The 27151-nt window shown below is 44.8% G+C and overlaps 1 protein-coding gene across 1 annotated transcript; it reads left to right on the top strand.

Moving 5' to 3' along the window:
- On the top strand, positions 1-25074 carry SLC36A2 (solute carrier family 36 member 2). Its single transcript, XM_026510815.4, has 11 exons — positions 1-409; positions 1009-1215; positions 4194-4284; positions 4856-4944; positions 5493-5588; positions 8934-9018; positions 11602-11820; positions 13175-13273; positions 19038-19204; positions 20773-20942; positions 23628-25074. The coding sequence occupies exons 2-11, from the start codon at positions 1052-1054 to the stop codon at positions 23897-23899; spliced, it is 1452 nt and encodes a 483-aa protein (XP_026366600.1). The 5' UTR covers positions 1-409; positions 1009-1051; the 3' UTR covers positions 23900-25074.
- Positions 25075-27151: the final 2077 nt, after the last annotated feature.

The raw sequence follows: 27151 nt of genomic DNA, 5'->3' as shown, positions 1-27151 counted from the left end.
AGAGGTCCCATGTAAGGGAGGGGCCGGACAAATCTGTCTTGGATGCTAGTTAGCTGAGAGATCATTGGAGTAAAGCTCTTGGCACTCAAGATGATGGTACGGAGAGAGGTCTGGCTTGAGTAAAATGCTATAATTTTGAGGAAGGAGGAAATCTTGGCCCGTTCATCTGTCACTGAAGCAGAGATAATGACAGAGAATGAAACACTAGAGAAACCCCCGCAAGGCCTTCTTTAGCTGCGGAGTTCTATCCTGAATGTCATGTGCGACCTTAGGCAAATCACGTGCTCTCCTGGTGTCAGTATCCTACCCAGTGAAATGTGACTGGGGGTTGTACAATCTCTGCCGTTTTGCCAAAGAACTCCCACTGCTTTCTCCCTGGAGCCTCACAAAAGCTAAGAAGCAGCTGGAGGTGAGTGAGTGCTTGCTCCGTTTTCCCCCAACTTTTCCCAGGGAAGGGGATCTCCCAGAAGGATGCCTTATAACAGATGTCAGCCAGTGGGAAGTGGAGCCCCTGACTTGGGATGAATAAGGAGATGGGGTGTGGAGGTATTCTCTTGGAGACAGAAATAGGGTGTTAGTTAAAAAGCCTGCCGAGTTGGGCACCGATCCCTACTCTGTCACTTTCTAGTTGTGTGAACTTGGGCAGGTCCCTTTAGTACAGAATCTGATTTTTTCATTATTTAATTTATAGGATTAAATGAGAAAATACAGGTAAAGCACTCAGGAGAATGTCTGTTCCTTAGTGAAGTGCTTCATACGTGTTAGTTATGAAAATGAGGGGTATGGCAGTCACTGCTATGAGGTGAGGTGGGTGACTCCCCTCTCAAATCCCTTCCTGCCTCTTCTGCTCCCCCTTCTCTTGCACCGAGCTGCTTCTTTGGGCAGGAGGAGCATACTCTGGGGGAGGTAGGCGGGGCCTCATTCCAGCTCGGCCAGAGCATGCTGCGGCATGGGCTGCTGATCTGGGCTTTGCACCTGACGGACACCTTCCTGCTTGCCTCCTTCCAGAGCAGACCTCCTCAACACCCAGGGCCTTTTCTCGGAAGCAGTCATGCCTGTGACAAAGAGTGCCAGGGAACCCCAGGGCACTGTTGACCTCAAACTGGACCTCAGGTCCCCTCCCAAAAGTGCCAAGAAGCTGCAGAGCAAGGACTCCAGTTTCTGGGATGGACGCCCTTCCGAGTCACCAGGCTTAGAGAAGACCAAGGGCATAACGTGAGTGTTTTTTTCTGCCACCCCAATTTCTGCCTCCGAGCCTGCAAGCTTGCACTGACAAAACCCTGGCGTGGCTGTGTCTGACCTCCAACCCATTATGCAGAGGGGAAAACCAAGGTTAAGAAAAGTGCAGGCAGAGACTGAGTCAGGCTGAGAGCTTACAGAGGCAGGAGCGGTGACTCAGAAAGTCCTAGGCTCTCATGGTCCTGCACTCAACAGGCGCGGATGGGAACACTAAGGCCCAGTTACCCCAGGCCACGCACTGGGTCATTGGCAGGATGGGTGCTGGAATCCAGTGCTGGCCCTAAGTCAGTTTTGTTCCTGGGCAATCCTGATCATTGGCAGAATCCCTACCTTCTCCAAGCAGGTGAGATCTGAGCTTAAAACTGGACCTCACTGACAACCAGGCATTGACTCCTCTCTGCCTCCTTCCTCCAGTTACTCTGGCCTCTACTTTGGCCTGTACTTCAGTTGTGAGGACATCAAAAGCACAGCATGTGGAAGACTTTCTTCCACCTCCCTGGGGTGTGGGGGGGTGGGAGAGGCTTGCAAACCATGAGCAGGAAGGGTCTGCAGAAGGAGTTTAGGTGGGGAAGCCACGCTACAGGGCTCAGCAACCTCCACCTCGACCCCTTAAGCAGAGTGGCCGATTCACTTAGGAAATGTGGGTGAGTGGCCTGCTGGAGAGTCCTGCTGCTTTAAGAAGAAAATGTTGACAGCACTGGTAGAGAGAACACCTGCACTCAACTAGTGATTCTGCACCTTCCCTTCCCCCAGCCTCGGTGTCCCCCATATGCAAAACAGGGGGAAACAGGTGGCAGTGTGAATTTAAAGAGGCCGCCTGTGGGAATTACATCTGTCAGGAGGGGTGTGCAGCAAGGAGGGAGAAGTTACCACAAGGGCTGGCGAAGTCCCTTTCCATTGTCAGCACACCTAACAGGGTTCAGTTGCCCTCGGGAGCTAGTCCTGGGGGCTGTGAATTCCTGACGCTGAGAATGAACTCTCCAGGCCTTGGGGCCATCCACTAAGGAGCAGGGATATTTCTCAATCAGAGGCCTTGGGGGAACCAACTAGCTCTTGTGTCCTAAACTGACACGTGATTTGGTGGCAATTTCAACTACTGAAGAATCAAAGACATAAAGCATGAGAGAACTAGAAGGGCCCTCCCAGTTTGGCGCTGAAGAGAAACAAGTTGGGCAAGCATGGAACTCAGGTCAGCTCACCCGGGTTCAGAAGCCCACTTAGCGGCTAACCGGCTCAAGCAAGTAGCAGAACTGTCTGCCCCAGTTTCTCCTCTGTGAAATGATATTTCACTCCTCCCAGGATGGCCGCAAAGGTGATTTGCGCATAAAGCCCCCAAACACAGCACCCTTACAAGCTGGCCACTGCGAATACCTTGAAGGTCCAAGGTCACCAAAGGAGTTGGGGCTAAAATATGGGTCTCCTGCCTCCCAGCCCAGTGCTCTGCCCAGCTCCCCACACTAAGTTTTTAAGTTGGCTGTATGGCCCAAAGTTAAATTCTGATTTCCTGAGTCCTTTGTTTAGAAATTTCTAAAGTGACCTGTTGACCCTCTCCTTGTTGCAAAACAAGCCCATTATTGGAGGGCTGTAGGGCACAAGTGCTCTGTCAGTGATGTTGACACCCACAGGGAGAGAGAAGGGCCCGGGAGTCTCCACCCACTTTCTCCCTCAATTGTTCTCTTTAACCCATAACAAATTGATGGGCAGATCCTCAGAAAGCTAGAGGATCTAGGGATTAACATAAAGATAAGGGTGGTTGGGGCAATCCTCAAAATATCATTCCTCCCAACATTTACAGAGGCTCAGAAAAGTAGACCTGTTGCCCAAGATGACACAGCTAGTTAAGTAGTGGCCTTGGGATTTAATCCCTGGTTCGTCCAACCTCAGAGACCAGGCTCCTTCCAGAATACCTCTGGTGCCCCTCATAGTCAGTGTCCTCACTGAAAGGCTCTCCCAGGGAATTTCTGATGTGTCTAAAGTTGTGGATATAAACCCAACACTCACCTTGCTTGAACCCGGTCCAGGTACAAAGAGGTATAGTAATAGATTGTTCTGGGATTCATCAACACAGAGGGTACCTCCCTGGAACTTGTCCCTGAAGGTGTCCTTCTGACCACCTTCCCATCTGTCTTAAAGAGGGGGTCTAAGTTTTTATTTTTGTTTTTGTTGGGAGAAGACATGCCTTTCCCCAGCTTGAGGTCCTGGCCTGAGGGCCAAAAAATTCCTCTGGAGCCAATCCCCAAATGACCCTGTCTCAACAGACCCCATCAGGGGACCCAAGTCATCTGACCTTTTTAATTCAGAATCACCATGAAGTCTCTTTGCTGCTGGCCCTTTCTCTTTTCTTTGAGTTCAATCCTGTCTCAGCTACTAGTTTTATGATCTTGGGCCATCCCCTTTCTGAGTTTCCATTTCCTTCGTTACAAAATGGGATTTTTCCCCTTTATGTATCTCTCTGGGCCTATTTCTGGGAGGTGGTCCCATAGACGTGGGGTGAAGAACAGGGTCTGTGAGGCATTTCTGAGTTCAAATCATGACACCCCAGTATATCTTTGGACAAGTCATTTAAAAAAAAATCTCTATGCCTCAGTTTTCTCATCAGCAAAATAAAGGCAATAAGCTACTTCCTAGTCTTGACAAGAGGATTAAATGAGGTAATACAGGTAAAGTACTTAGCATAGTATCTATTATATAGTAAATACTAGCATGGCATACGTCGAGTGTTAGCTGCTAAAACCGGGACAGTTTTGGCAAACTGAGATGGTTGGTCACCCTATAGGAGACCCAGAGGTTCTGGGTGTCAGTCAAGGCTACGAGGACTGAGAGATGGCCAGGAGCCCAGTTATCCAGCTGAACTCAGGTGCAAAACCCCATCACTGGCATGCCGTGAGGGAATGCCTATTGGACCTCCTCACCTTCATGCACCTACACCCTCGTGTCTCCTTCCTCTCCTTTAGAGCATTCCAGACCTTGGTTCACCTGGTGAAAGGCAACATGGGTACAGGGATCCTGGGACTACCCCTGGCTGTGAAGAATGCAGGCATCCTGGTAAGAGGGGCTGCCGCAGGTGGGGCCAGCATGACTGGGTTGTAGCAGGGGAAGTGGGAGGAGAAGCTCTCAGAGTTTATAATGACTAGCAAGAAGCAGTCGTTCTGGGAGGCAGCTTGGTCCAGACTTGAAGTCTAGACATCTAGCCACGGTTTGAGTTCTGGCTCGGCCACAGACTTTGAGTGGTCCTGGTGAGTCATTTGTCCCTTCTCTGGGGCTCAGTTTTCTCCCTTGTAGAACGCAGGGGTTGGATGATGACGAGTTTTCCGGTTGTGCCCAATGAAGTACTAGTTCTCAGGGGCACCTCAGAGGCCACCAGGGGTCAGAATCCCTAGTCCTCCACTCCCACCACAATACCCATTGTAACTGCTTTATGTACTTTACTGGCATACTACTTGACATTATATTTGAAAGAATAGTTGCTGCTGCCAAAAAGGACTTGCAAACCAGTTTGCCAGAAAGTTCCTTGAGTGCTAAATGGTATCTGTGCTACCAAATCTCTCCTTGAAGTGTTCTTCATAAACCCATTCTCTTCTCTCTTCCCATTTCCCTTGGCTCCCCCTGCCTTCAGATGGGCCCGCTCAGTTTGCTGGCCATGGGGTTCATCTCCTGCCACTGTATGCACATCCTGGTCCGGTGTGCCCAGCGCTTCTGCCACAGGTGAGGAAAATAGCATCTTCATGTCGATTGTTTTGGTACTCAGTTCTCAGGGATGTCCCAGAAACATCCTACATAAAACAAGAGTGTACTTCTTTCTTCCAACAAGGCTAAGAAAAAGAGAAAATCATTTGGGACAGAGACCTAAGGTGAGGCTCTGCCACGTGACTCATTAGGTGATCTCAATCAGGCCACTGTGATTATCTGCTTGGCTCATCTGTAAATCGGCCACAAACAATCCATGCCTCACCTTGTCTCAGATAATTGTGATGAGAATCCATTGGGGATCATGGATGTGAAAAGTACTGTAGCCATGCAAAGTGTGCTTTATTACCCTGGTTATGTAGTAACCACCCCACTTGACAGGTAAGGAAAACAAGCCATCCGGGAAATACTGCCAGGTGTCTAAGTCTGAACCAGAACTTGGGTCTCTGCCCAGTGTTTTTTCTACTCCAGCTGGGTCCTGCCTTGCTGTGTGTCTCCTGACTTTTTAGTACAGGACCTGAAGTTAAACCCCATCTTGGTAACTATGTATGAACTTTCTCCTACAGGCTTAACAAGCCCTTCATGGACTATGGCGACACGGTGATGTACGGACTGGAAGCCAGCCCCAGCACCTGGCTGCGGACCCATGCCCACTGGGGAAGGTACCTTGTTCTTGCTCTGCCCGAAGAGGAGTGAGCGACAGGAGGAGGAAATGCGGCTGGCAGGGATGCCTTCTTCCCTGGAAAGCTGGCTCAGGTGGCACAGAATGTTGGGCTTTCCACATGGAAGGGGTTCACTGGCAAACTTCCTGATCCAGTCCCCCTCCTTGTATCCTCCCAGTGACAGCGTGCTCATTCCTTTGTTATGCAGCTTTAATAGTATTCACTTACTTATTAAACTATATTTATCCTGTCGTACTATGGACCAGGCCCTGGAAATACTGTGGGGAGCAAGGCAAACAGGCTTTGTTCTCACAGCACACATAATCCAGGGGGAAAGACAAGCATTACACGGTTTAGGAGACAGTCACTTAATAACCACTGGGATGAGTGTGATGAAGGAAGGAATTACTAGCTGCTATCGAGCAGGTAAGGCTACGTGTGTGGGCTCATGTGGGCTTCCTAGGACACGACAGTTGAGATGAGCCCTGAGAGAAGGAATTCTTAAGGGTAAGGAATGACCCAGGGGAAAGTGGGCAGGAGCCTGGACAGCCTTCCAGGAATATGAAAGAGCAGAGCGTGAAGGTCTGAAGCAAGACAGAAGGCATGACAGTTTCAAGATAGAGTGACGGGGAGCTTGAGGGCAGAGTCAAGGAGATGAAGCTGAAGAAGGATCCAGGGGTCCATGCAACCTGTACATTTTAGACCCTCCTAAAAGTTTTTGTTTCTTTCTTTAAAACAAAGAAGAAGCCACTGAGGGTTTTAATCAGGCAAGTGATCATATTTGCATTGTTTAAAGATCTTTCCGGCTTCTGTTAGGAGAATACATTGTAAGCGAGCAATCGTAGATTAAGTCAGACCCATGGGGGCTATTGGCAACGTCCACGCAGATAGCAATGACAGCTGGGACCAAACTGGTAGCAGTGGTAATGGAGACAAGCAAATTTGGTTATGCTTTGGGTCCCAGGACGGTGGGAAAAAGGAAAGTCAAGGTTGACTCAGATTTCTGATGACTTTTAGTTTAGACAAATTGGGTTTGAGGTTCAAGTGGAGATGTCAAGTGGGTAGTGATATGTATAGGTTTGAACCTGTCTTCATGCAGGGCATACAGACCTGAAGTCATCAGCCACGAAGCCAGGGGGCAGAAGACGTTCCTTAGGGAGAGAGTTTATAGTAAGAAGAAAAGTGTAAAAATAACACAAGATGTTTAGGACCCTTTGCTGAGCTGACGTCCTCCTCCCGCGACTCCTGCCTTTTGCTTTCAGGGCTGACACAGAACAAGTCAAGCCCCTCCATCCTCGGTACTTGGGACTAAATCTGCTCTTCGTTTTCAGGCCTGGGCCCACCCCATCTATATACTTTTTTCTGAGTACCATCTAGGTCAAAGTCTCTCTTGAATTGTGATACTCTAAACCATTACAGCCCTGCTGTGTGCCCTCTCATGAAATATAGTCTGCAGAGCAGTGTGGCTCTGACACCTCCCTTGGCCCAAAGCCCATTCATGTACTGAATCAATAAATACAGCCTCTGAGCAGACTAGGAAGCCTTTGGGACAATAACCAGAATTTTCCCAGTGTGTGCCTGTCTCTTACTCTTTGAATCCTTCTACCCATCATTCGACATATAAAGCAGCTTTTCCTGCTCTTTTTAGGGACCTAGCTCCACTAATCATCTCCTCTCCTATAACTTGAACTTCTTTTGGGATCTATGGGCTCTTCCTCTTAACATTTAAATTGTTCACATATCTCTATCTTGAAAATAGTAAAATAAACTCATAAAATTTCCTGGACCTTGCACTGTCCTCTAGCCACCATCCTATCTCCTGTTCAGCAGCTGCTTATTCAGCAGCTAGCCACTGAACACCCGCAGTGTGTCAGGACAGGTTGTGACAATGGCTCTATGATGATGAACAGAATGGGCACCATCAAGACTGGAGCTCACACTGAACTCTGTGAAAGAACAGCACACCCTCTGACTTGACTTCTGTTCATCTGGTTCACACCTCTTCCGTGGGTCACCTGGCTTTTCTGTCCTTAGACTTCTGTTGAAGTTCTTTCCACCAGTGTCCTAAAAGACCTCCTTATTGCACCTTCTTTGCCCTGGAGAACCTCTCAACAGTGTGGGTACAATTGACTATTCTCTTCTTCCGATGTTTTCTCCTCCCTTGGCTCCAATTAAACCCTTCCCCACCCCTGGTTTCCCACCTACCTTTGTGGCCAGCCCTTTGCTTTCATTGCAGGCTCCTTTGTTCCTGTCTGCCCTTTAAACATTGGTGTTCTCTAGGGTTTGGAACATGGCCTTCTCTTCTTCTCCCTCTGCACACTCCCCAACACTGACCTGCCTTCTCAAGGCTTTCTCCATTACTGACAAACCAACAGTTCTTGACCCTCATACATAGTCATCTCCTGTAGGTGCCTCAGGCTCAACAATTCAGATACTAAATGTGTCAGTTCTTCCCCTTCCCCTAAAACCTGTTCCTTCCCTCCGGTTCATTTCATTGTCCGAGCCAAAGCCTATCAGGAACCTTCGATCATTTCTTTTCCTTTCCCAAGTTATGTTAAGTTCTAGCTTCCTAGTACCTCTTAAAGTGCTTTAATTCTCTCCTCCTAATGACCATGTCTTTGTCCAGGCTGCTGGACACCTCTGTTATTGTAGGAATCTGCTATGCGGTCTACCCATCCTGAGTCTTGCCCCTTCAGTGGATTCCCCACAGCCAGAGAAATCTGCCGAATCCTCCTCTGCTGAAATGCCTTCCTCACTCCTTCCTCTCCATCTCCTCCTCCTCGTCTTTTAAAAAATGTCTCTGTTTCTTCCCCTTCCCAAGGGACTCCTGCTCGGGTACCTGTTTTTCTATGAAGGCTATCTGTTCTCTAATTAGGATAAAATGTCCTTTTCACCATGGCCCTTAGTGCCATATTCTTGTTTGGTCACTAATCTATGAACCACTCAAGGAGGGGACTATATGTTATTTGTGTTTCCTCAGAGCCTAATATGGTGTCTGGCAGATGGTAGAAAAAATTTTCATGTTAATGATAGCTAATGATAGTGCCTACTTCCCTCCATCAATTAGTATCAATTATGAGGAATGCCACAGAGCCAGGTGTAGGGGGAAGTTCCCGACCATGAAGAATTCCTCCACTTGCTGAGCTGGGAGTGTGAGGGTGGTTGAGAAACATTTTTTTTTTTTTAAAGAACTACTGTTACCTCGCTTCTTACTGCCCCATTGTCGATTGCGTTAGCAGAAGCCAGGATGCTGGTACAGGGTCACCAACCCCTGGGGACAGAAATAGAAATGACAAACCAACTCTTCTTTTATAACATGTTTTCTTTCTCTCTCCTCTCTTCCAGGAGTATCGTGAGCTTCTTCCTTATAGTCACCCAGCTGGGCTTCTGCTGTGTGTACGTTGTGTTTCTGGCTGATAATTTAAAACAGGTAGAGTCTTCTAGAGAAGGTGGAAGGGGAAAGGATGTGGAAAAGGAGGGTCCTCTGTTCGTTGTTCAGCAAATCTGGCTCCTTCTTTTGGGCTCCTAGAGTCCTCATCAGTACAACAAAGGAAGTTAAACTAGATGTTATGAAAGAATCCAGACTTCCCCAGTTCACTTATCTGTTCTACAAGTGGTTACTTTTTCCCAGTATCTTGGACCTGTTCTCAAAGCCCGTCACTAAAACTGAGCTGAAAGAAACCTTGGATTTTGTCAGTTGTCTTGCCTTGCGTCCTAATCATCCTTAACTCTCCTAAGACTGATATGGGCTCTTTTGGGATGATACCTAATCTTGGACCATCTTTATCTACCTTTAGCTGCTTAACCTCTGGTTTAACAGTTGTGGTCTCCAGGAAGTTGTTTTGATCTAGCCCAGAAGTTATCTTGTAGCAATTTAAGCAAAATATTGTGGGTAATAACAAAGGCCATCCTTAGTCAATCAGTAAGCTTAAAAAAGAAATTATTTTTTAGAGCTCTTTTTTTTTTTTTGCTTATAGTAATACCAGAAATTTAGAAATGTAAAGAAATGAGAAAAAAGGGAAAAAACATGCATTCAGAGTTAGCTGCTATTGTGTGTCAGAAACAGGGAGCATTACATAATGCTTTCCCCCATTTATTTCTCTCCGTGGCCGTATCACTGTAGGCACTGTGGCTATTCCTGTTTTGCAGATGAGAAAACTGAAGCTATAAACTTTGTAATGTATAGAAGATCACAGAGCCAAGGTTAAAAATCCAGGCCTTTTGACATCAGAGCTCAAGTTCTTGAACACTATGCTATATTACTTTTCAAAATGAAACAAAATTGGGGCACCTGGGTGGCTCAGTTAGATAAACATCTGACTCTTGATCTCAGCTCATGTCTTGATCTCAGGGTTGCGAGTTCAAGCCCCTGTTGGACTCCATGCTGGGCACGGAGCCTACTTAAAAAAATATGGAAGGAAGGAAGGAAGGAAGGAAGGAAGGGAGGAAGGAAGGAAATTATTATTAATTCAACCACTCATGGTTATTGTTTTAAGTTAGAATTAGCTGGTTAGCATTTTATAATGTCCTTACATTTTTTTTGTCCTTACATTTTTTAATGTAATTTTTACCAGTTTCATAATATTTCATCACACAGACTGGCCAGGACGTAGTCTCCAACGTTGGATATTTTATTGGTTTCCCTTTGTTTTTCTACTATAATCTGTGGAAGTCTTTGTACACCCCTTTATTTCTTTGGCATATATTCCTTAAAGTAAAATTACTGGGTCAAAGAGTGATTGTTTAAAAGCTCTAAAAACATGTCACCAGATTGCCGCTTGGAAATCAATCTACTATCAGTAGAACGTTGTCATCTGTCTAGAGACAAGGCAAGCATTCTCTCCAAGAGTTCGCAGGCTAAGTAGGATGTGTTCTAAAGCAAACGAGTTAGCTCTGAATATATTTTGGTGCTGGGTCAGGACACCACTAACAACACTCTGAAGGCAAGACCGCTTCATGGTGAACTTAAGGGACAGAAATGTGTGGGGGCCGGGAAAGATCATTGCAGCAAGGGAAGGCTCCCTTGCAGAGGTTTGTCCAAGCTGGGTGTTGAAGGACAGGTTGGAGAAGAAGGGGTGGCAGCCAGGAAGGGAGGAGTGAACACATGGAGATAGGAATGTACAGGCCTGGCTCAGGAGAGGCAATAAAATTGGTTGTAGAAGAAGGTGTGGACTTTGGGAGAGGAAGAGCCTTCAAGGTTGAATGGGGCCCATGATGGAGGGCCATGAATGCCGGCTAATGTTTCAAGTACTTTTCCTATTGCAAGGAATCAGAAGGTAAGGAATCAGAAAGAAATAAGACTTAATGGTTCATTTAAGTAATCGTGGTGTGTTCTTAAGTGAAAAGGAGATTTCAAAATAAGAGCATATGCTGTAGTTGCAGTCTTGTGTAAAAAAGAAAAGGATGAGTATAATACATGTAATTTGTAATATGGTACAGAAAACGCATAGATGAATATATTCCAGGACATTACCCTGGCTACCAATGTGTACTGAGATCATCACTGTTTTTATATCATCTTCTTGCCCAATTCTAGTGTCTAATTGTTCTGCGGTGTTCTGCAGTATTGCTTGCACAGTAAGACTGTACCCATTAAGTCAGGCTGATTCTAAATAAGGGTAGTACCATCCCTCTCCTACCCCATCCCGCCTGACTTTGCCAGGGGGTGTTTGTACTGTGTGCAGAGGGGTGTTTCTTGTTTATCACAAAGATTGGGGGATGCAAATAGCTCTTACTAGGGGGTCCAGGGATGCTAAATACCCTTCACTGAATGGTCCAGTCCTCACAAGGAATAATTCTCCCACTCAAATGCCAGCATCAGTCCAATTAAGGAACAGTAAGTGATGGGTTTTTTGGTTATAACCAAAAGAAAGTCTAACTAACTCACTGTGAGGCCCTGGCATGTGAGACAAGCTTTTTGTGAGGGAGTTTGATTATGGGCCAGGCACTAAGCTAATCAAGTCGCCGGTAGATGTATTGAATGTTCCCCTTGCTTTTCCCATTCCTTCCTCAGGTAGTGGAAGCAGTTAATGGGACCACCAACAACTGCCATTATAACGAGACAGTGATTCTGACGCCCACCATGGACTCTCGACTCTACATGCTGTCCTTCCTGCCCTTCCTGGTGCTGCTGGTCCTCATCCGGAACCTCAGGGTCTTGACCATCTTCTCCATGTTGGCCAACATCAGCATGCTGGTCAGCTTGATGATCATCACCCAGTACATCGTCCAGGTTAGTGCACACCACACACCTGACTCCCCCACTGGGCAGAGCCTTTTATCAAGAATAGCCTGATACCTCCCTAGGGCCAGTCCCGAGGGTAGGTGTGTACCTCACTCTTCGGTCTCCTACCCTCGTACCACTATTTCCACAAAGATGTCTCTGTGCAATCTCATTCTTCTGGATAGGTCCTCTTTTATGTTGCTCCTCCAACCCTTGTCAAATTCTGACCTTTGAAAGAAATTTTGCTTTGCAAGGAAAACATCTCAGTTGGTGAACCACAGACCATTCCTATAATGGTTGGATAGCAGCAAAAGGCAAATGAAAAGCAGGATCTCCTACTAAAGCTGAAACTTACCAAGTTACCCGTAGTCTCACATCCTCTAGGCTACAATTTCAGGTGTCCAAAATTACCCATAGGAACTCAAGAGAGAACAATAATAATACTTAGTCACAGAGGCATAGTCTCAGAGGAAAGCAAACCTATCATAATGCAAATTACAACACCTTCAAGGTTGAGTTGTGGATTTTGATTTTCTCTCAATTTCCTACTTTTGTATCCTTTCTAATGTTTGTTTGCTGGACAAGACTACACAGAAATTAAACCCAGAAGGCCCTTAGCATATCTCTCATACCATTCAGATGTTTTTATCTTTCAGAAGTCACAAGAAAAAAGTTATCTTGTCCATGGAATTTAGTAAAAATAACAAATTAGTCAAATATTTTATGGTAACTACAAATAGGTCTTATCTTCCTTAAGGCAACATCGATAAATTCTACAAAATTGAATTTCCTAATAAGACAGCTACCTTCGATTCATTTTTGGACCATTCCTGAAGTCGCCCAGTTAGAGAAATGGCTCGGTAATTACTGTCCCATTCAGGTCACAGGGTATATAACATATTTATTCCACACACTTTCTTTCCCTTCAGTTTATAGCTCATTGAAGAAAAGGGGACTTTCATATCTAATTACTTTGGACTCCCAAGAATATGACTAACTACAGTCACAGCAGTTTCTGTCACCCATAACCACTGGTACATTCCAAGTGTCCATGGGCACTTTAGGCTGGTACCAACCTGTGGTGTGTAAGGTTTTCTTCTGGAGGATTCTGGTAATCCCCCCATGAGGTACTGACCCTTCAGTACTTTGACAATACCTCAATGTTTCTGTCCTCTGGCTCTTCCATGTTGTACGTGTTCAAATCAACTTTGATGCCTACTTCATTTTGAAGTTTTCTGAATTCTTGGCATTCCTTTTGTTTTGTTTTGTTTTAATTTAGGTCTACTCTTGGAATACTCTCCTCTTAAATGAACCAAAGCACCCTTTGAGAGTTAAGGTCTTATTTCACTTCTCTTTCCTGTAGGAAATTCCAGACCCCAGCCAGTTGCCGCTGATAGCAAGTTGGAAGACCTACCCTCTCTTCTTTGGAACAGCCATTTTTTCATTTGAAAGCATTGGTGTGGTAAGGTTTGAATTGGGTAATCTTTCCCCTGTGCTGTGGGTGGCCTTCTGAACAGGAGCCGGGAACTCTGGGTTTCTTTGTTTCCGTGTGCACACAGGAGAAAGTAACCTCTTGTCCCAATACATCTATTAGACATTTATCTTCATACCAACATGTGTTTCCTAATCTTTTAAATTCAAGGCAAATGGAGGTATACAATTTACAGGATTTAATGAAACAAACAAAAGGAGTTTTAAGCTGGGAAGTACGATATATTTACGATGGTTTATTACATAGTTTGTGTTTCACACTTGAGGAAGGATAGTGCTGTGTATGTAATTTTGTTTACTTTTAATTTGCATATAGTACAATTCACTTTGGTGGGGGGGAGTGTGTACATTTCTGTAAGTTTTTGAAATGAGTAAAGTCACAGATGTGCCACAGTCAGGACACAGAACAGCTCCCTCACCAACAAAAATTCCCTCGTGCTGTCCCGTTGTAGTCAGTTTCTCACCTCCCACTAACCCCTGGGAACCACCTTCTGTTCTGTCTCTATCGTTCTGTCTTTTCCAGAACGTCACATACCTGGGATCATGCAGTATGTAACCTTTTGAGACCGCGTGTAAGATCACCTGTGTTGTTGCATGCATCGGTAGCTCCTTGCTTTCTATTGCTGAGTGCCCGCCTTACCGGCAACACCATGATTTGCTTATCAGCTCACCTGCTGAAGAACAGTTAGGTTGTTTCTAGTTTTTGACAATTATGAATAATGCTTATAAGCAAGCATTTGTGTACAGGATTTTGTGTGAACCTATGTTTTCATTTCTAGGAGTAGGTTTGCTAGTCACATATTAATGTGTGTTGTTTAACTTTATAACACACTGCCACACAGGGTTTCATAATGGCTGTACCATTTTGCTTTCCCGCTGGAATGGATGAACATTCTACTTGTTCTGCATCATTGCTAGTTCTTCAATGTCCTGTCAGCGTTTTTTTTATTCTGCTATTCTAATAGGTTCATAGTAGTATTTGATTGTGATCTTAATTTGCATTTTATTAATGACCAATGATTTTGATCATCATTTTGTGGGCTTGTCATCTGTATATCCTCTTTGGTGAAGTATCTGTTCCAATCTCTTGCACACTTTTAAAAAACTGAGCTGTTGAGTTTTAAGAATTCTTTATATATTACAAACGCAAGTCCTTTATTGGATATATAATTGCAAATATTTTCTGTAGTCTGTAGCTTGTCTTTTTGTTCTCTTAACAGTGCCTTTCATGGAGCAAATGTTTTAAATTTGATGAAGTCCAATATATCAAAATTTTCATTTTATGGATCCTGCTTTTAGTGTTTTATCTAAAAACACTTTGCCTGACCCAAGTTCACAAAGATTTTCTCCTATGTTTTCTTCTAAATATTTTGTAGTTTTCATTGTACTTTTAGATCTATGATCCATTCTGAGTTAATTTTTGATAAAGGTGTTTGTATGTTGTAGTTCTTTTTTTAATAGGTTGCCCAATTGTTCCAGCATCATCTGTTGAAGAGACTGTCTATTTTCTGTTGAATTGCCTTTGCATCTTTGTAAAAACTTTAACAGTGTTGTCTTTCAATCCATGAACATGGAATGTCTTTCCATTTATTTGGGTCTTCTTTCATTTCTTTATTTTTTTTAATTATTATGATATGTTAGTCACCATACAGTACATCATTAGCTTTTGATGTAATGTTCCATGATTCATTGCTTGTGTATAACACCCAGTGCTGCATATAGTACGTGCGCTTCTTAATACCCTTCACGGGGCTAGCCCATCCCCCCACTCCCCTCCCCTCTAAAACCCTCAGTTTGTTTCCCAAAGTCCATAGTCTCTCGTGGTTCATCTCCCCCTCTGAATTCCCCCCCTTCATTTTTCCCTTCCTTCTCCGAATGATCTCCCTGCTATTCCTTATGTTCCACAAATAAGTGAAACCATATGATAATTGTCTTTCTCTGCTTGACTTATTTCACTTAGTGTAATCTCCTCCAGTCCCATCCACATTGATGCAAATGTTGTGTAATCATCCTTTCTGATGGCTGAGTAATATTCCATTGTATATATGGACCACATCTTCTTTATCCATTCCTCTGTTGAAGGGCATCTTGGCTCCTTCCACAATTTGGCTATTGTGGACATTGCTGCTGTAAACATTGGAGTGCATATGGCCCTTCTTTTCACTATATCTGTATCTTTGGGGTAAATACCCAGTAGTACAATTGCTGGGTCATAGGGTAGCTCTATTTTTTAACTTTTTGAGGAACCTCCACATTTTTTTCCAAAGTGGCTGTACCAGCTTGCATTCCCACCAACATTGTAAGAGCGTTCCCCTTTCTCCACATCCTCTCCAACATTTGTTGTTTCTTGCCTTGTCCATTTTTGCCATTCTAACTGGTGTAAGGTGGTAACTCAATGCGGTTTTAAACAATGCTTTGATGCTTCACATCACTCCCACACATTCACAACTTAGGGCAGAGCCCAGGACTTCACTCACAGATTTAGGGGACCACTTTCTCCAGCATCCTCTTATCCATGTTTTCCTGTATACTCACCAGCTTCCAGGGGCTTCTAGTTTTCTGGTTTTCTGGCTAGAAAGCCAGAGTTATAGCCTCCCTATAGTGCTATGCACTTCCTGTGACTGAGTCTGACTGGGGTTAAGCACTGAGAGGAAAGAGAGAGGGAAAAACTAAAATAAAAATAAATGAATGAATGAATTAATGAATGAGTGAATGAACAGCGATTCCTTCCAGGGCCTGCTTCATAGATATGCAACCTATGCAGTCACAAAGAGACCTGCCTTTGGAAGGGTCCCACAAGGTTTAATACTCTGCTTTCATCATATTGAAATTCTTAATTTTTGAACGAGAGGCCCTGCATTTTCATTTTGCATTGGATCCTGAAAATTATGTACCAGAGCTGATTTAGCCCCACATTCTTTGGACTCCCAAAGCCCCCTTTGCTAGTTCTTTTGCTCAAAGAGAAAAATTTGTGTTGGATTTTTAGGTGCCTGTGTGACCACCACAGTCACTGATATACCAGGATGCTGCTTTGTGACTGGGACTTGCCTTGGGAGTGTGGTCTTGAGAGTAAGAAAGGAAACAAAAAAACTAGGGGCCCCCTCCGTACTGTCTCTCTCACAGGGGCCTCTATTCTATGTCCTCTGGCCAGAAAGAGGGTTTCTCTTGGACTTTTTTCTGTCTCCATCCACTGCATAGGATTCTAGGATTTGAGGTCCTCTTGAGTCTAAATTGGGAGATACAGGAAGAAAAAAAATCAAGAAACCCGGTACCATAATGGTCATTTTTACTGGTTTTGATCAATCCACATGCTATCATATACTTTTCAGAGTCCATAGCTAGTTGTTTTATGTATTCTTCCCAGGGCTTTTAATTTTAATCAGTAAGAGAGCTATGGTGGAATGTGCCTACACCATCTTAATGAAAGTGCAAGCTCTTTATATTTAGAATTCCGGATAGTCATGGCAAAAAGCAGAGTGCAGTGGTTGAGCAAATGACTTTGGAAGCAGGATATGTTGGAATCTTATTTTGGCCATGAGTTACTCTCTGAACTCTAATTCCCCAACTAAATGATGGTAGTAATTGTTCAGTAAGTATTGAACACCTACTATGTACTAATGATGATTAGTATCAGTTCACATTAGCTCTAGAAATCTTCTAGCCCAGTCTCCCAACTTTACAGAAGAAGAGCCTAAGCCCTGAGGAGGAAAGGGACTCGAGCCAGGTCACCAGCTGGTAACAGCAGCAGTTGTGGCTAAAACCAGGTGCTCCTTACTCCCACTCCAGGGACTTTAGCACTTTTTGTAAATGGCCATTTATCAATTTGATTGACTGTGGGAGGAGAAAAGGAGAAAGCCAACTACCGGGTAAAAAAGGTAATTTTTAGCCTAGAGAATTTATGCAGTGAAAATGTATTGCAGGGTAGGAAAGCTCAGGTTGGATTTTTCACTCTCCACATAATCCCCTGGACGTTTTCCTGAGCACCAACTGCTACTAGGAAATTGCCCTTAATCTGGAGGAAAGTCGAAAGGCACAATGATGACCTTGACATGGCATTCCCTTCAAGTATTTTCCATTTGCATGGGGGTTGACATGCATATAGGACAAAAAAGGAGTTAACGGTACAAGGGAGTAGACGCTCAGGTCCAACTGAGTAATAAATATATCCAATGCTGGAGATTGGGAAGAAGCAAGTACTTGAACTTCGGAGGACAGCCCCAGTCTGCAGCCTCACTCTGCAACTTTCAAGCTGTGTAACTTGGGGCAAGTTACTCCATCTTCAGAGTCTTGTTTTCCTTGTCTGTAAAATAAGAATTATACAAGCACCATCTTCATAGAGATGTAGTCTTCACAGTATTAAAAAATAGGAATGGTTGACATTTACTAAGCCCTTACTGTATGCCATTGGTGCTCATATAAATCTCAAAAAAATTCCAATAGCTAAATTTTCAGATAAAGAAACTGAGGCACAGATCAGCCTAATGATGCATGCAAAGTGTGCTTTAGCCCATGGCCTGATCAAGGAGAAGGAGAAGGTGGAGGGGGGCTGTCAGCCAATAGAAGCCTAAGGAGGAATTTATGGTATGAGAAGCCAAAAGGTTGGTTCCAAAAACAGAAGTGACCTTGGGATGCCCAGCAGGCTCCTGGTAGTCTGTCTCAACTTGGATTCTCTCAGAGCCAGGTATACATCTGGGGAAGAAGGAACCCGAGAACATGTTGTATAGGGAAATGTCCTACTGGGGAACCAGGAACCTCCAGTCCCAGCTCTGCCACAGTCCGCTGTGTAACCTGAGTCGCAGCCTTCCTATCTGAGCAGAGAGCAGCGAATGCACTAGAATTGGAAGTCTCAAACTCAAATGCCTTTAGAAGGCAATGTGAGTGAAGAAACCAGGTGTATGTCCGTATGAGGGGGAGATGTGGGCCCGGTGAATGGGGTAAGAATAGTTTGCCCAAAGGCATTCACCTTCAATTGTCTAAAAGCCTATGCTGGCCAAACAAAATGCATCTGCTGGCCAGATCAGGCTGTGTCAGGGGCTGAGCTCCTTGGTCTGCACAACCTGAAGAAGGGCCCTTCCAGCTCTGATGGTCCAGGGCTCATCTTGTGATTCCAGGTCTTCCTTCCTTTCTTCCCTTTTTTCTCATCTATTGTGGTAAAATATACCTAACATAAAATTTACCATCTCAACCATTTTTAAGCATACAGTTCAGTGACGTTAAGTACACGCCCATTATTGTGCAACCATCACCACCATCCATCTTTTGGTCCTGCAAAACTCTGTACCCATTGAACAATAACTGTTCATTTGCCCCTCCCTGAGTCCCTGGAAACCACCATGCTCCTCTTTGACTCTCTGAATTTGACAACTTCAGGTACCTCATGTAAATGGGATCATGCAGTACGTGTCATTTTGTGACTGGCTTATTTCACTGAGTGTAATGACCTCAGTGTTCATCCATGTTATGGCATGTGTCAGAATTTCCTTCTTTTTAAAGGCTGGTTAATATCTATTATAAGTATATACCATCTTCGTGTATCCATTTATCCATCAGTGGACACTTGGGTTGCTTCTGCCTTTTGGCTATTGTAAATGATGCTGCTATGAACATAGTTGTACAAATACCTATTCAAGTCCCTACTTCCAATTCTTTTATGATATACTCAGAAGTGGCATGCCTTTCTTTTGTTCATGTTCCTCTTTCTCCTTCTCTCTTTTTACACTATGATCCTTCTGTAGGTTCTGCCCCTAGAAAACAAGATGAAGGATGCCCGCCGCTTCCCAGCCATCCTGTCACTGGGAATGTCCATCATCACTGCCCTATACATCGGCATTGGGTCTCTGGGCTACCTGCGGTTTGGAGATGACATCAAGGCCAGCATAACCCTTAACCTACCCAACTGCTGGTAACTTCACAGGCTCCCATGTGGTGGGGACTCAGGGCTTGGTGGGAATGTGTGGGTGACTCCCTCCTCCCTTCCATAGATGGCAAACTAAGGTCTAGAGGGCCTTCACAGTGAGAAGCAGAGCTGTCTTTAAAACCCTGGGCTCTGGTTTCTCTGTCCAAGGAGCTTCTCCTTCAATAGCCTGCCATTTTGAGTGAGGCCTTGATAGCTCAGTATGAAGAAGGACATGATTTAGGAAGAGAGAGAAGTGACAGTTCTTGGTCACCTAAGGAGAGAAGGGAGGGGCCCTCAGGGAGAACAAGAGACAGAAAGAGGAGTTGGTGGGTGGCAACACTCATCTCCGATTACATTTCCCAAGGCCTGTGCTACAAGCCTTGCTTGCCACAGCCAAGGGTTCACATCTTCCGAGTTAGAGTAGCTAGGATGAAAAAGTAGTAAAGCAAGAAACAATTTGGGAAGACCACTGTAAAAATTCTATGTTCAAATGCACCTAATTCATGCAACAGTGAGCTGACCCAGACTTCAACAGTACCACATTCAAATGGACACATGAACCCATATTGCATTGTGCAGCACTGTCTCCCACATCGAGGCATGTCATTAATTACAGGATGCCTGTCTTTTTAACGGTCACTTGGAGGCTTAATTTGCCTAAATGGGGCTCCTTTCCCAAGGTGGTAGATGTCATTCATCAAGCATGCAGTCCACCTCAAAAGATGGGACAGAAATGGAGTGAAGTGGTGTTTCAGGCAGCAGGACTAGTGTGAGCAAGGAACTCAGAAATGTGGAAGTTAATCTTTCTAAGGAATGGCTCCCCAGCCCCCATACACACACACACACACAGGTTTACTAAACATGTGAGATGCAGCTACCACATTAATGGAATAAAGGAAAAAGTCCTAACTCCATAAGTCAAAAAAGGCTTTGATAAAACTCAACACCCCCCATCACACCCTGTCTCTGCCCCTAGTCCAAGGCCTGCAAGTAACCCGGCCTCTCCTTTTACCTCCCAACCCCCACCCAACCCTATTTGTAGACTGCTTCTTCCCCCCAAGGATTCAGGACTCTGCAGTTCTCTCAACCTACTAGAAGCATGTGCTGAAGGCCTGTTATGTGCCAAGAGCCTTGGGGGAATCCAGAGAATTGCTAAGGACTGACATTAGATCACAAGGGACTGCTATGTTTTAGAGCCAGGTTTTTTGGTCTTCACTACTTACCACTTGTGTCTCCCTGGGCAAAGTAGCTGGCCTGAGCCTCTAGTTCCTCAAATCTAAAATTGACCATCAAGTGATAAGTGGTTTGTGAAGGTGTCACATGTAGCCACACTCAAGATTGTTTTTCTTTAGAGATGACCCTCTGTTGCCATTCGAATCCATGATACCTTACTCTGTTTTCACCTGGTGCTCTGCAGTGACTCCCTCTTGGCTCTGGGAAATCCCTGCCCATTGTTTTCGGACAAGGAAACTGGAGACCAAGGGATGATCCTGAGGTCAAAGGTTAATGTTCCAAGGAGGCCAGGTGCCTGAGCGTGATGGCCTTAGCGAGCATTGCTCTGGTTTGTCCTGCAGGCTGTACCAGTCGGTCAAGCTCCTGTATGTCGTTGGGATCCTGTGCACCTACGCCCTGCAGTTCTATGTCCCTGCAGAAATCATCATCCCCTTTGCCACCTCACAGGTGTCAAAGCGCTGGGCACTGCCTCTGGACTTGTCTATCCGCCTCGCCATGGTCTGCCTGACATGTGAGTACACAGCTGAGCCAAATGTTGCTCTTTTGCTGAGGGCTGTCAGGAATCCGCCAGATGGTGACGGGTAGTCCTGATAACCAGCATTGATTGAGCACTAATTGTATTTCAAGAACTCTACTAAAGCTTTACAAGTATTAATTCATGTAAGCCTCTGGGACAACCTAATTCTTCCATGTACCTAATTAGTCAGATTCACAGGTGTCCAGCCTGAGGGAGTGACACAGCTGGTTGAATAATAATCATAAGGATAAGACCTGATATTTATTAAATACCTACTGTGTACCAGCCCCTGTGCTCTTTTTAGACTGAATTTCATAGTATTTCCTTCAGCCCTGCAGGAACTCTTATGAGGTAGGACTATGATAAGCTTCCCTTTACAAATGAGAAAACTGAAGCAGGGAGCGATAAGTAATTGGCCAGGAAGTGCCAGATCTTGGATTTGAACCCACATCATCTGAGTCTGGAGTCAGCACCCTTCACCCCTGAGACAGAGGTCAGTGGCCATTTAGTCTAATCTGATAGTAGAGGTGTGTTTCCGAGCCTCAGAGTGTTGTATAAACTTGTGCCAACATTTAAAATGTTCGAGATCTCACATACAAATCCAAATTTCTAATGTTTTGCAGTGGGGGGGAGCAATTAAAATGGTTTGGCAAGCCTAGGATCACATTCCCCACCGGCAGCAGTGAGCCGGACTTGCCCCCTGGGCTTCAGCTGGCCCCGCTCACCCCTCACAGTCCTCCTCATGCCCCAGGCCCCATGATCCAGGGTGCCCCGCTTCTGCAAGTGTTATAGCAGCGGTGAAAGAGGATAGAGATTCCTGTACAGAGTGTGGTGTTCCCTGACTCTCCCTAAGGCTCCTTTCAATTGTGATCCTAAGACTCCTCCTTAGGGAGATTCTTGCTTCTTGCTGGACCAGACCAACCCATGCAGTTCAGTGGACACCAGTTTTCCTTCTTTGAAATGATTTGTTCCCAGTTTACCCCAGGAAGCAGGGACACTGCCATTCGGAACCTTAGAGACTCCAGAGAGATCGAGGCATTTGTCCTAAATATGAAGATAATAATTCCTGAAGCCTATAGCTTCTGCATGCATTGCCCCAATCCAGACAAATGAGGAAATAAATTGAAATAACAATAAAGATAACTTTTCTGAGTTATAGTGCGTTTAAAACTTGAACACCATTTGCAATGTGAACCATAACACCTAAAAGGATAAATATAGCATTTATGCCCATTTTGCAGAGGAGGAAACAAGCTGAGGAAGATGTAGGGACCTAACCCAAGGCCACACAAGGGGAAGCCAGAATCCTGCCTCCCAGACCTGTTTTGGTTCTGATATACCACACTTCTCCTCCACAGGAAGCCTGGAGAGGCTTCCAAGGCTTTCTTGGTGAAAATCTTCCAACAAGTCAAATAAAAAATATGGAAGCCCAGGCCTATAAAGCATCCTATGAAAAAATAGATAATTTCAAAATCTTTAGCTTCTGGTGTTTGTTTGTTTTCTGACATGTACTAAAACCTGGAGAAGACATTCTTTTAATGAGACCCTGCAATCTTGTTCCAACTGAAGACCCTTCTCCTATAAATAATTTCACAGTCTAATCATTTGCAAGTAAGAGGTGCGTGTCGTCGTGTTAATCACTAAAGTGTTAACTCTATGAAGGCGTTTTTAAAAAGTTTTGCATCTTTTGTACGTTGATATGTCCCAAACAGATGGGACAGTTCCCAGAACTGTTATTTAATGTTATTTATTAAGAGCTTAATCATTGTCTTTTGAAAAATATTCTATTTATTTATTTGAGAGAAAGAGTGGGGGGAAGATCAGAGGGAGAGGGACAAGCAGACTCCTGCTGAGCAGGGAGGCCGATATGGGGCTGGATCCCACCACCCCGAGACCACAACCTGAGCTGAAACTAAGAGTTGGACACTCAACCGACTGAGCCCCCCAGGTGCCCCTTAATCATTATTGAATAATGTGGGGATTTGAAGTGTGCCCCAGAGGCATAAAAATTACTTTAAGCTAAAAACATTTGAACAAACAGCAGCTACAGGGAGGGGAAAAGCAAATCCTTACCTGAACTTCCTTTGCTGAATTAAGCAAGACCTTCTGACAAAGTACAGCCTCCATAAATCCCCTCTCTGGAAGGTTTTCGGCCAGAAAGGAGACTAACCATCATCACAGACCGAGTAATTCCCTAAATAAACTATCTGAACCAGTCATAACTTCCACTTGTTCTTACATATGCTGTTTCTGCCTCCGCCTTTCCCCTTATGTAATGGGCATGTGAACCCCTATCTTTGGCTGTTCTGGGAGCCAACTCCTCTGAAGGCTCCCTAGCCCTAAGTAAACTCTGTCTTTTGTCCTGTTAATTTTGTCTACTGTCAATAAATCCCCAGTCCCCGCTCCTCCAATCATTGAACCTAAAAGTAGGGAGAGGGAAGATTTCTCTTCCCAACAATATGAATGCATATTTTGGAGAATTTATTAGGAGACACACCAAATTTTTAATGCATAGCCTCTAGTGAACATGATTGGAGTATTATAGGACTTACAGTTTTTCCTTACGTAACTAAAAATGAGAAACAACTCATTTATGTTTTAAGAAAAGGATTCTAAAACCAAGCTTGGAAAGCTTGACTAAGTCTCGAAGATCCATGTGTCCCATATCATCTTCCACAGGTGCCTTGGCCATCCTCATCCCCCGCCTGGACCTGGTCCTCTCCCTGGTAGGCTCCGTGAGCAGCAGTGCCCTGGCCCTCATCATCCCGCCCCTCCTAGAGATCACCACCTACTACTCGGAGGGCATGAGCCCCCTCACCATCGCCAAGGACACCCTGATCAGCATCCTGGGCTTCGTGGGCTTTGTGACGGGGACCTACCAGGCCCTGGACGAGCTGATCCTCTCGGGACACCCCCTCACCTTTTCCAACTCCACCGCTTTTATTCAGTGAGAATGGCACTGCTCCTAACCCGCCAGCACCTGACTTTTACTGATATGGATATCTTTTGTATGCTTTACCTTTATTTTGCCTCTTTATCTTTTTTCTGGGCCAAGTCACGGTGAAGCAAGCAAGGACTCACCAGCTACAGGGTCTAGATGATCATTTACAAATTTGTTTTATTACTTTTCTTTCCATCTTTAGCTTTCCCTTAAGTTGGGAGTCTCCCATGGAAGGCTCTTGATTCATCCAATTTCTTGGCAATTCAGAAGGTGGACTTTGTACCTTGGGTGGTGCTATGCAAGAAGGGGCCACCAGGGGGAAAGCAAGTGACAGCAACTGGCAGAAGGAGGTGCAGCTGGCTAATGCTGACTAGGATCTGGTAGACAAAGCGTTTCTTCTTTTCCAGATCTATTCGGAGAACATAGACTAGGGGACATAACCTATAATCCAACAAGGTATACACAACTCCTATGACAAAATAGATAGGGCAAAGAGGTCCAGTGTGAGCTGCAACTCTCAGAAAGGAGCCATCATATTTAAGTCAAGGGCAATAAACTTTCTAAACACTGGATAAAGTTTTGGCCCAGTTCAAAGATGCCAACAGTAAATAGATGTGGAAGTAGATGTGTCAGTGGCAGAGGGGAGGGGAGTGGGCAATACTATTACAGTATCTGACATTACTTACCTCTTAATTCTTGCAACAAGCATTCTGCCTACTGTTTGTCAAGCATAGTTCAAGGTTCTTAGAGTGGGTTGCAAAAATGGCCACAAATTCCTCTTGACAACATGACTTTGCATCTCCTCTCAGCAAGAGGTGAAACCTGTGTCTCTGCCCCTTGAATCTGGTCTTGCCCTTGTGACTTATTTGGGCCAACTGTGATGCAAGCAGAGGTTTGGTGATAGCTTGTGCATCAGGACTTTCGTTTCTCACTGTGCTGAGGAGCCATGACCACCAGGTGAAGAAGCCTGAGCTAGCCTCCTGGAGGACGAGAGGCCACGTGGAGCAGAAGTGAATCATCCCGGTTGAACCCATCCCTCAGATCAAACAGCCTGCCCACTTCAAGACACACGAGGGAAGCCGCGTAGACTACACCCAGCCCCAGCCAGGCTGACCCAGCTCATAAGAATTGCCCAGATGATCCACAGAATTGTGAGAAATAATAAATGTGGTTTTAAGCCAAAAAGTGTGGGAGTTTTTATGCAGGAAAAGTTAACCGATACTCACTCTAAAGGAGATAAACCAATGAGACAAGCATCCCTGCCCTCAAAAAGCTAGTTCACTATCCACTGGGGAAGAATTACAGGTAATCTACTAAGCTGATAGCATCATTGGTCCTTATAAGGGCAGAGGGACACTAATTGCTCTGGAGTACTAAGTATGGCTTTCCACAGGTGGCGCCATTGACCTGGATGTCGAGTAGAACTTGGGTCTCCTGACACTGAATCTTGCCCTCCTTCCACTCCGACCTGCTTCCTTGACAGTCCTGGGCCTTTTCTCATGTCTGAGCTTGGCTGGTAGCTGGAGCCAGCCAACCTGAAACACCATCTCAACCTTCCAGGTAGTGTTTCTCCTTCCTCCCTAAAATCACTAGAATTAGGAAAACGCCCCCAAATAACCGAGTAGATATTATAGGCAGATCTATATTCCCAGGGGAGAGAGTTTCTCATCATACTTCCTGTAATTTATGGGAATGTCCCATGCTTGTCTCTACCTTCATTTTAAGAGAATATTTGAAAAAGCCCTTTTCCTCCTTATTTTCAACCATGATCCTTCCTGTATGGCCTAGGGAAGATGTTGGGGGAGAGTGTCTGCCCTAATTCCTAAATCCTGGTCTGCTCCTTTTGTGTTTTACTTTCTACCTGCTAGACTTCAAAAAGGTACTTCATGCATATCAGCCCCACTCAGGTAAGTGAAGGGCCAGCAGACCACACCCAGATCCCATAGACTGCAGAGTACCTGCTGGGATGCAGGGCATTCATAGCCTATTCCACCATCACCTCAACCAGCCTTGCTCAGTTTAAGATTGTCCTCTGTTATTAAAAAATGGTCACACTCATTGGCCAGGGACAAGCCCCTACTGTGTAAGATGCTCAGGTCAGTCTTATCATTTAGACTAATCTGGCTAAAGTTCAATTTTGAAAAGAAAAAATAAATTTAGTAATATAGGTGTGACCAAGAAAAGTAAGCTGGGGAGACTCATTAGTAATTATCAGCAACACTAAAGAAATACCAATTGCTAGAATTGTGCTTGAGTGGTAAGGATATTAAATTTTTTTTTTGTTTGGCACTGGTTTATACACACACACACACACACACACACACACACACACACGCCCTCCACCCCCACCCCATCCCATCTGATTCTTTAACTTGTGGAGCTTGCTCTTGAATCAAGAATTGGAAAATCCTTTCTTCCTTCCCTCACCGAGCACTTACTGTGTTTTGCATGGGATTATCTCACTTAATCCTTCCAACCACACTAGGAGATATGTACTGTCATTGTCCCTATTTTCAGATAAGGAAACAGGCTGAAAGATAGGAAATAAGTTGCTGATGATTAAACATATAGTTGGGTTCAAGACTCACACAGTTGTGCACCAACACCCCTCACTTTGTAGGGCCCAAGAGGGACCTCGAATGGTATGGTCAAAGTGAAAAAGAGGAAAAATGTGTCCAGTGAAATAAGCCAGTCACAAAAAGACAAATAATGCATTATTCCAGTTTTATGAGGTACCTGGGGTAGTCAGACTCCTAGAAACATAGAATGGTGGGAGTGAGAGAGGGGAGCAGGCTGCAGTTTAATGGAGACAGAGGTTCAGTTTTGCAAGAAGAAAAGAGGGCTGGAGATTGGTTGCCCAACATTGGGGATTATTTAATATTACTGAACTGCACATTTAAAAATGGTTAAGATGATCAATTTTATGTTATGTGTAACACAATTATTTTTATTACACGGTAATTCAGTGGTGGGATGTGTGCAAATACGGAAGCACGTCCAAATGTTCACAGTTGTCCTCCCTGGGTGATTGGGGACTCATTACCATCTCTCACTGTCTAGCTTACATGTGCAGTATCGTCTTCCTACTTTCCACTCAAGTGTAGACTCCCTGAAAGTGTTTGTTGCTAAGCCTGCAGTGCCTAATGTGGAGTAGACATTTCACTAGAAAGTATTAAGGCAGTGACTAAATGCAGCAGGGGAGGGGAAACTCTTTCCAACTTGAGAAAAAGCCTTTGGGGCATCAGAGGAAGGAGAGGTCTCA

The sequence above is a fragment of the Ursus arctos genome, unplaced genomic scaffold (assembly GCF_023065955.2).
Source record: "Ursus arctos isolate Adak ecotype North America unplaced genomic scaffold, UrsArc2.0 scaffold_15, whole genome shotgun sequence".
NCBI classification, from domain to species: Eukaryota; Metazoa; Chordata; class Mammalia; order Carnivora; family Ursidae; genus Ursus; species Ursus arctos.
This window is presented reverse-complemented; position numbering and strand designations above follow the sequence as displayed.

What these genes read in the sequence shown, in the direction of transcription:
- SLC36A2 (XM_026510815.4), top strand. Translation starts at nt 1,052, where the DNA reads ATGCCTGTGACAAAGAGTGCCAGGGAACCCCAGGGCACTGTTGACCTC. An exon ending in GAGAAGACCAAGGGCATAAC is followed by an intron (nt 1,216 to 4,193) that starts GTGAGTGTTTTT and finishes CCTCTCCTTTAG; the next exon opens with AGCATTCCAGACCTTGGTTC. An exon ending in TGGCTGATAATTTAAAACAG is followed by an intron (nt 9,019 to 11,601) that starts GTAGAGTCTTCT and finishes TTCCTTCCTCAG; the next exon opens with GTAGTGGAAGCAGTTAATGG.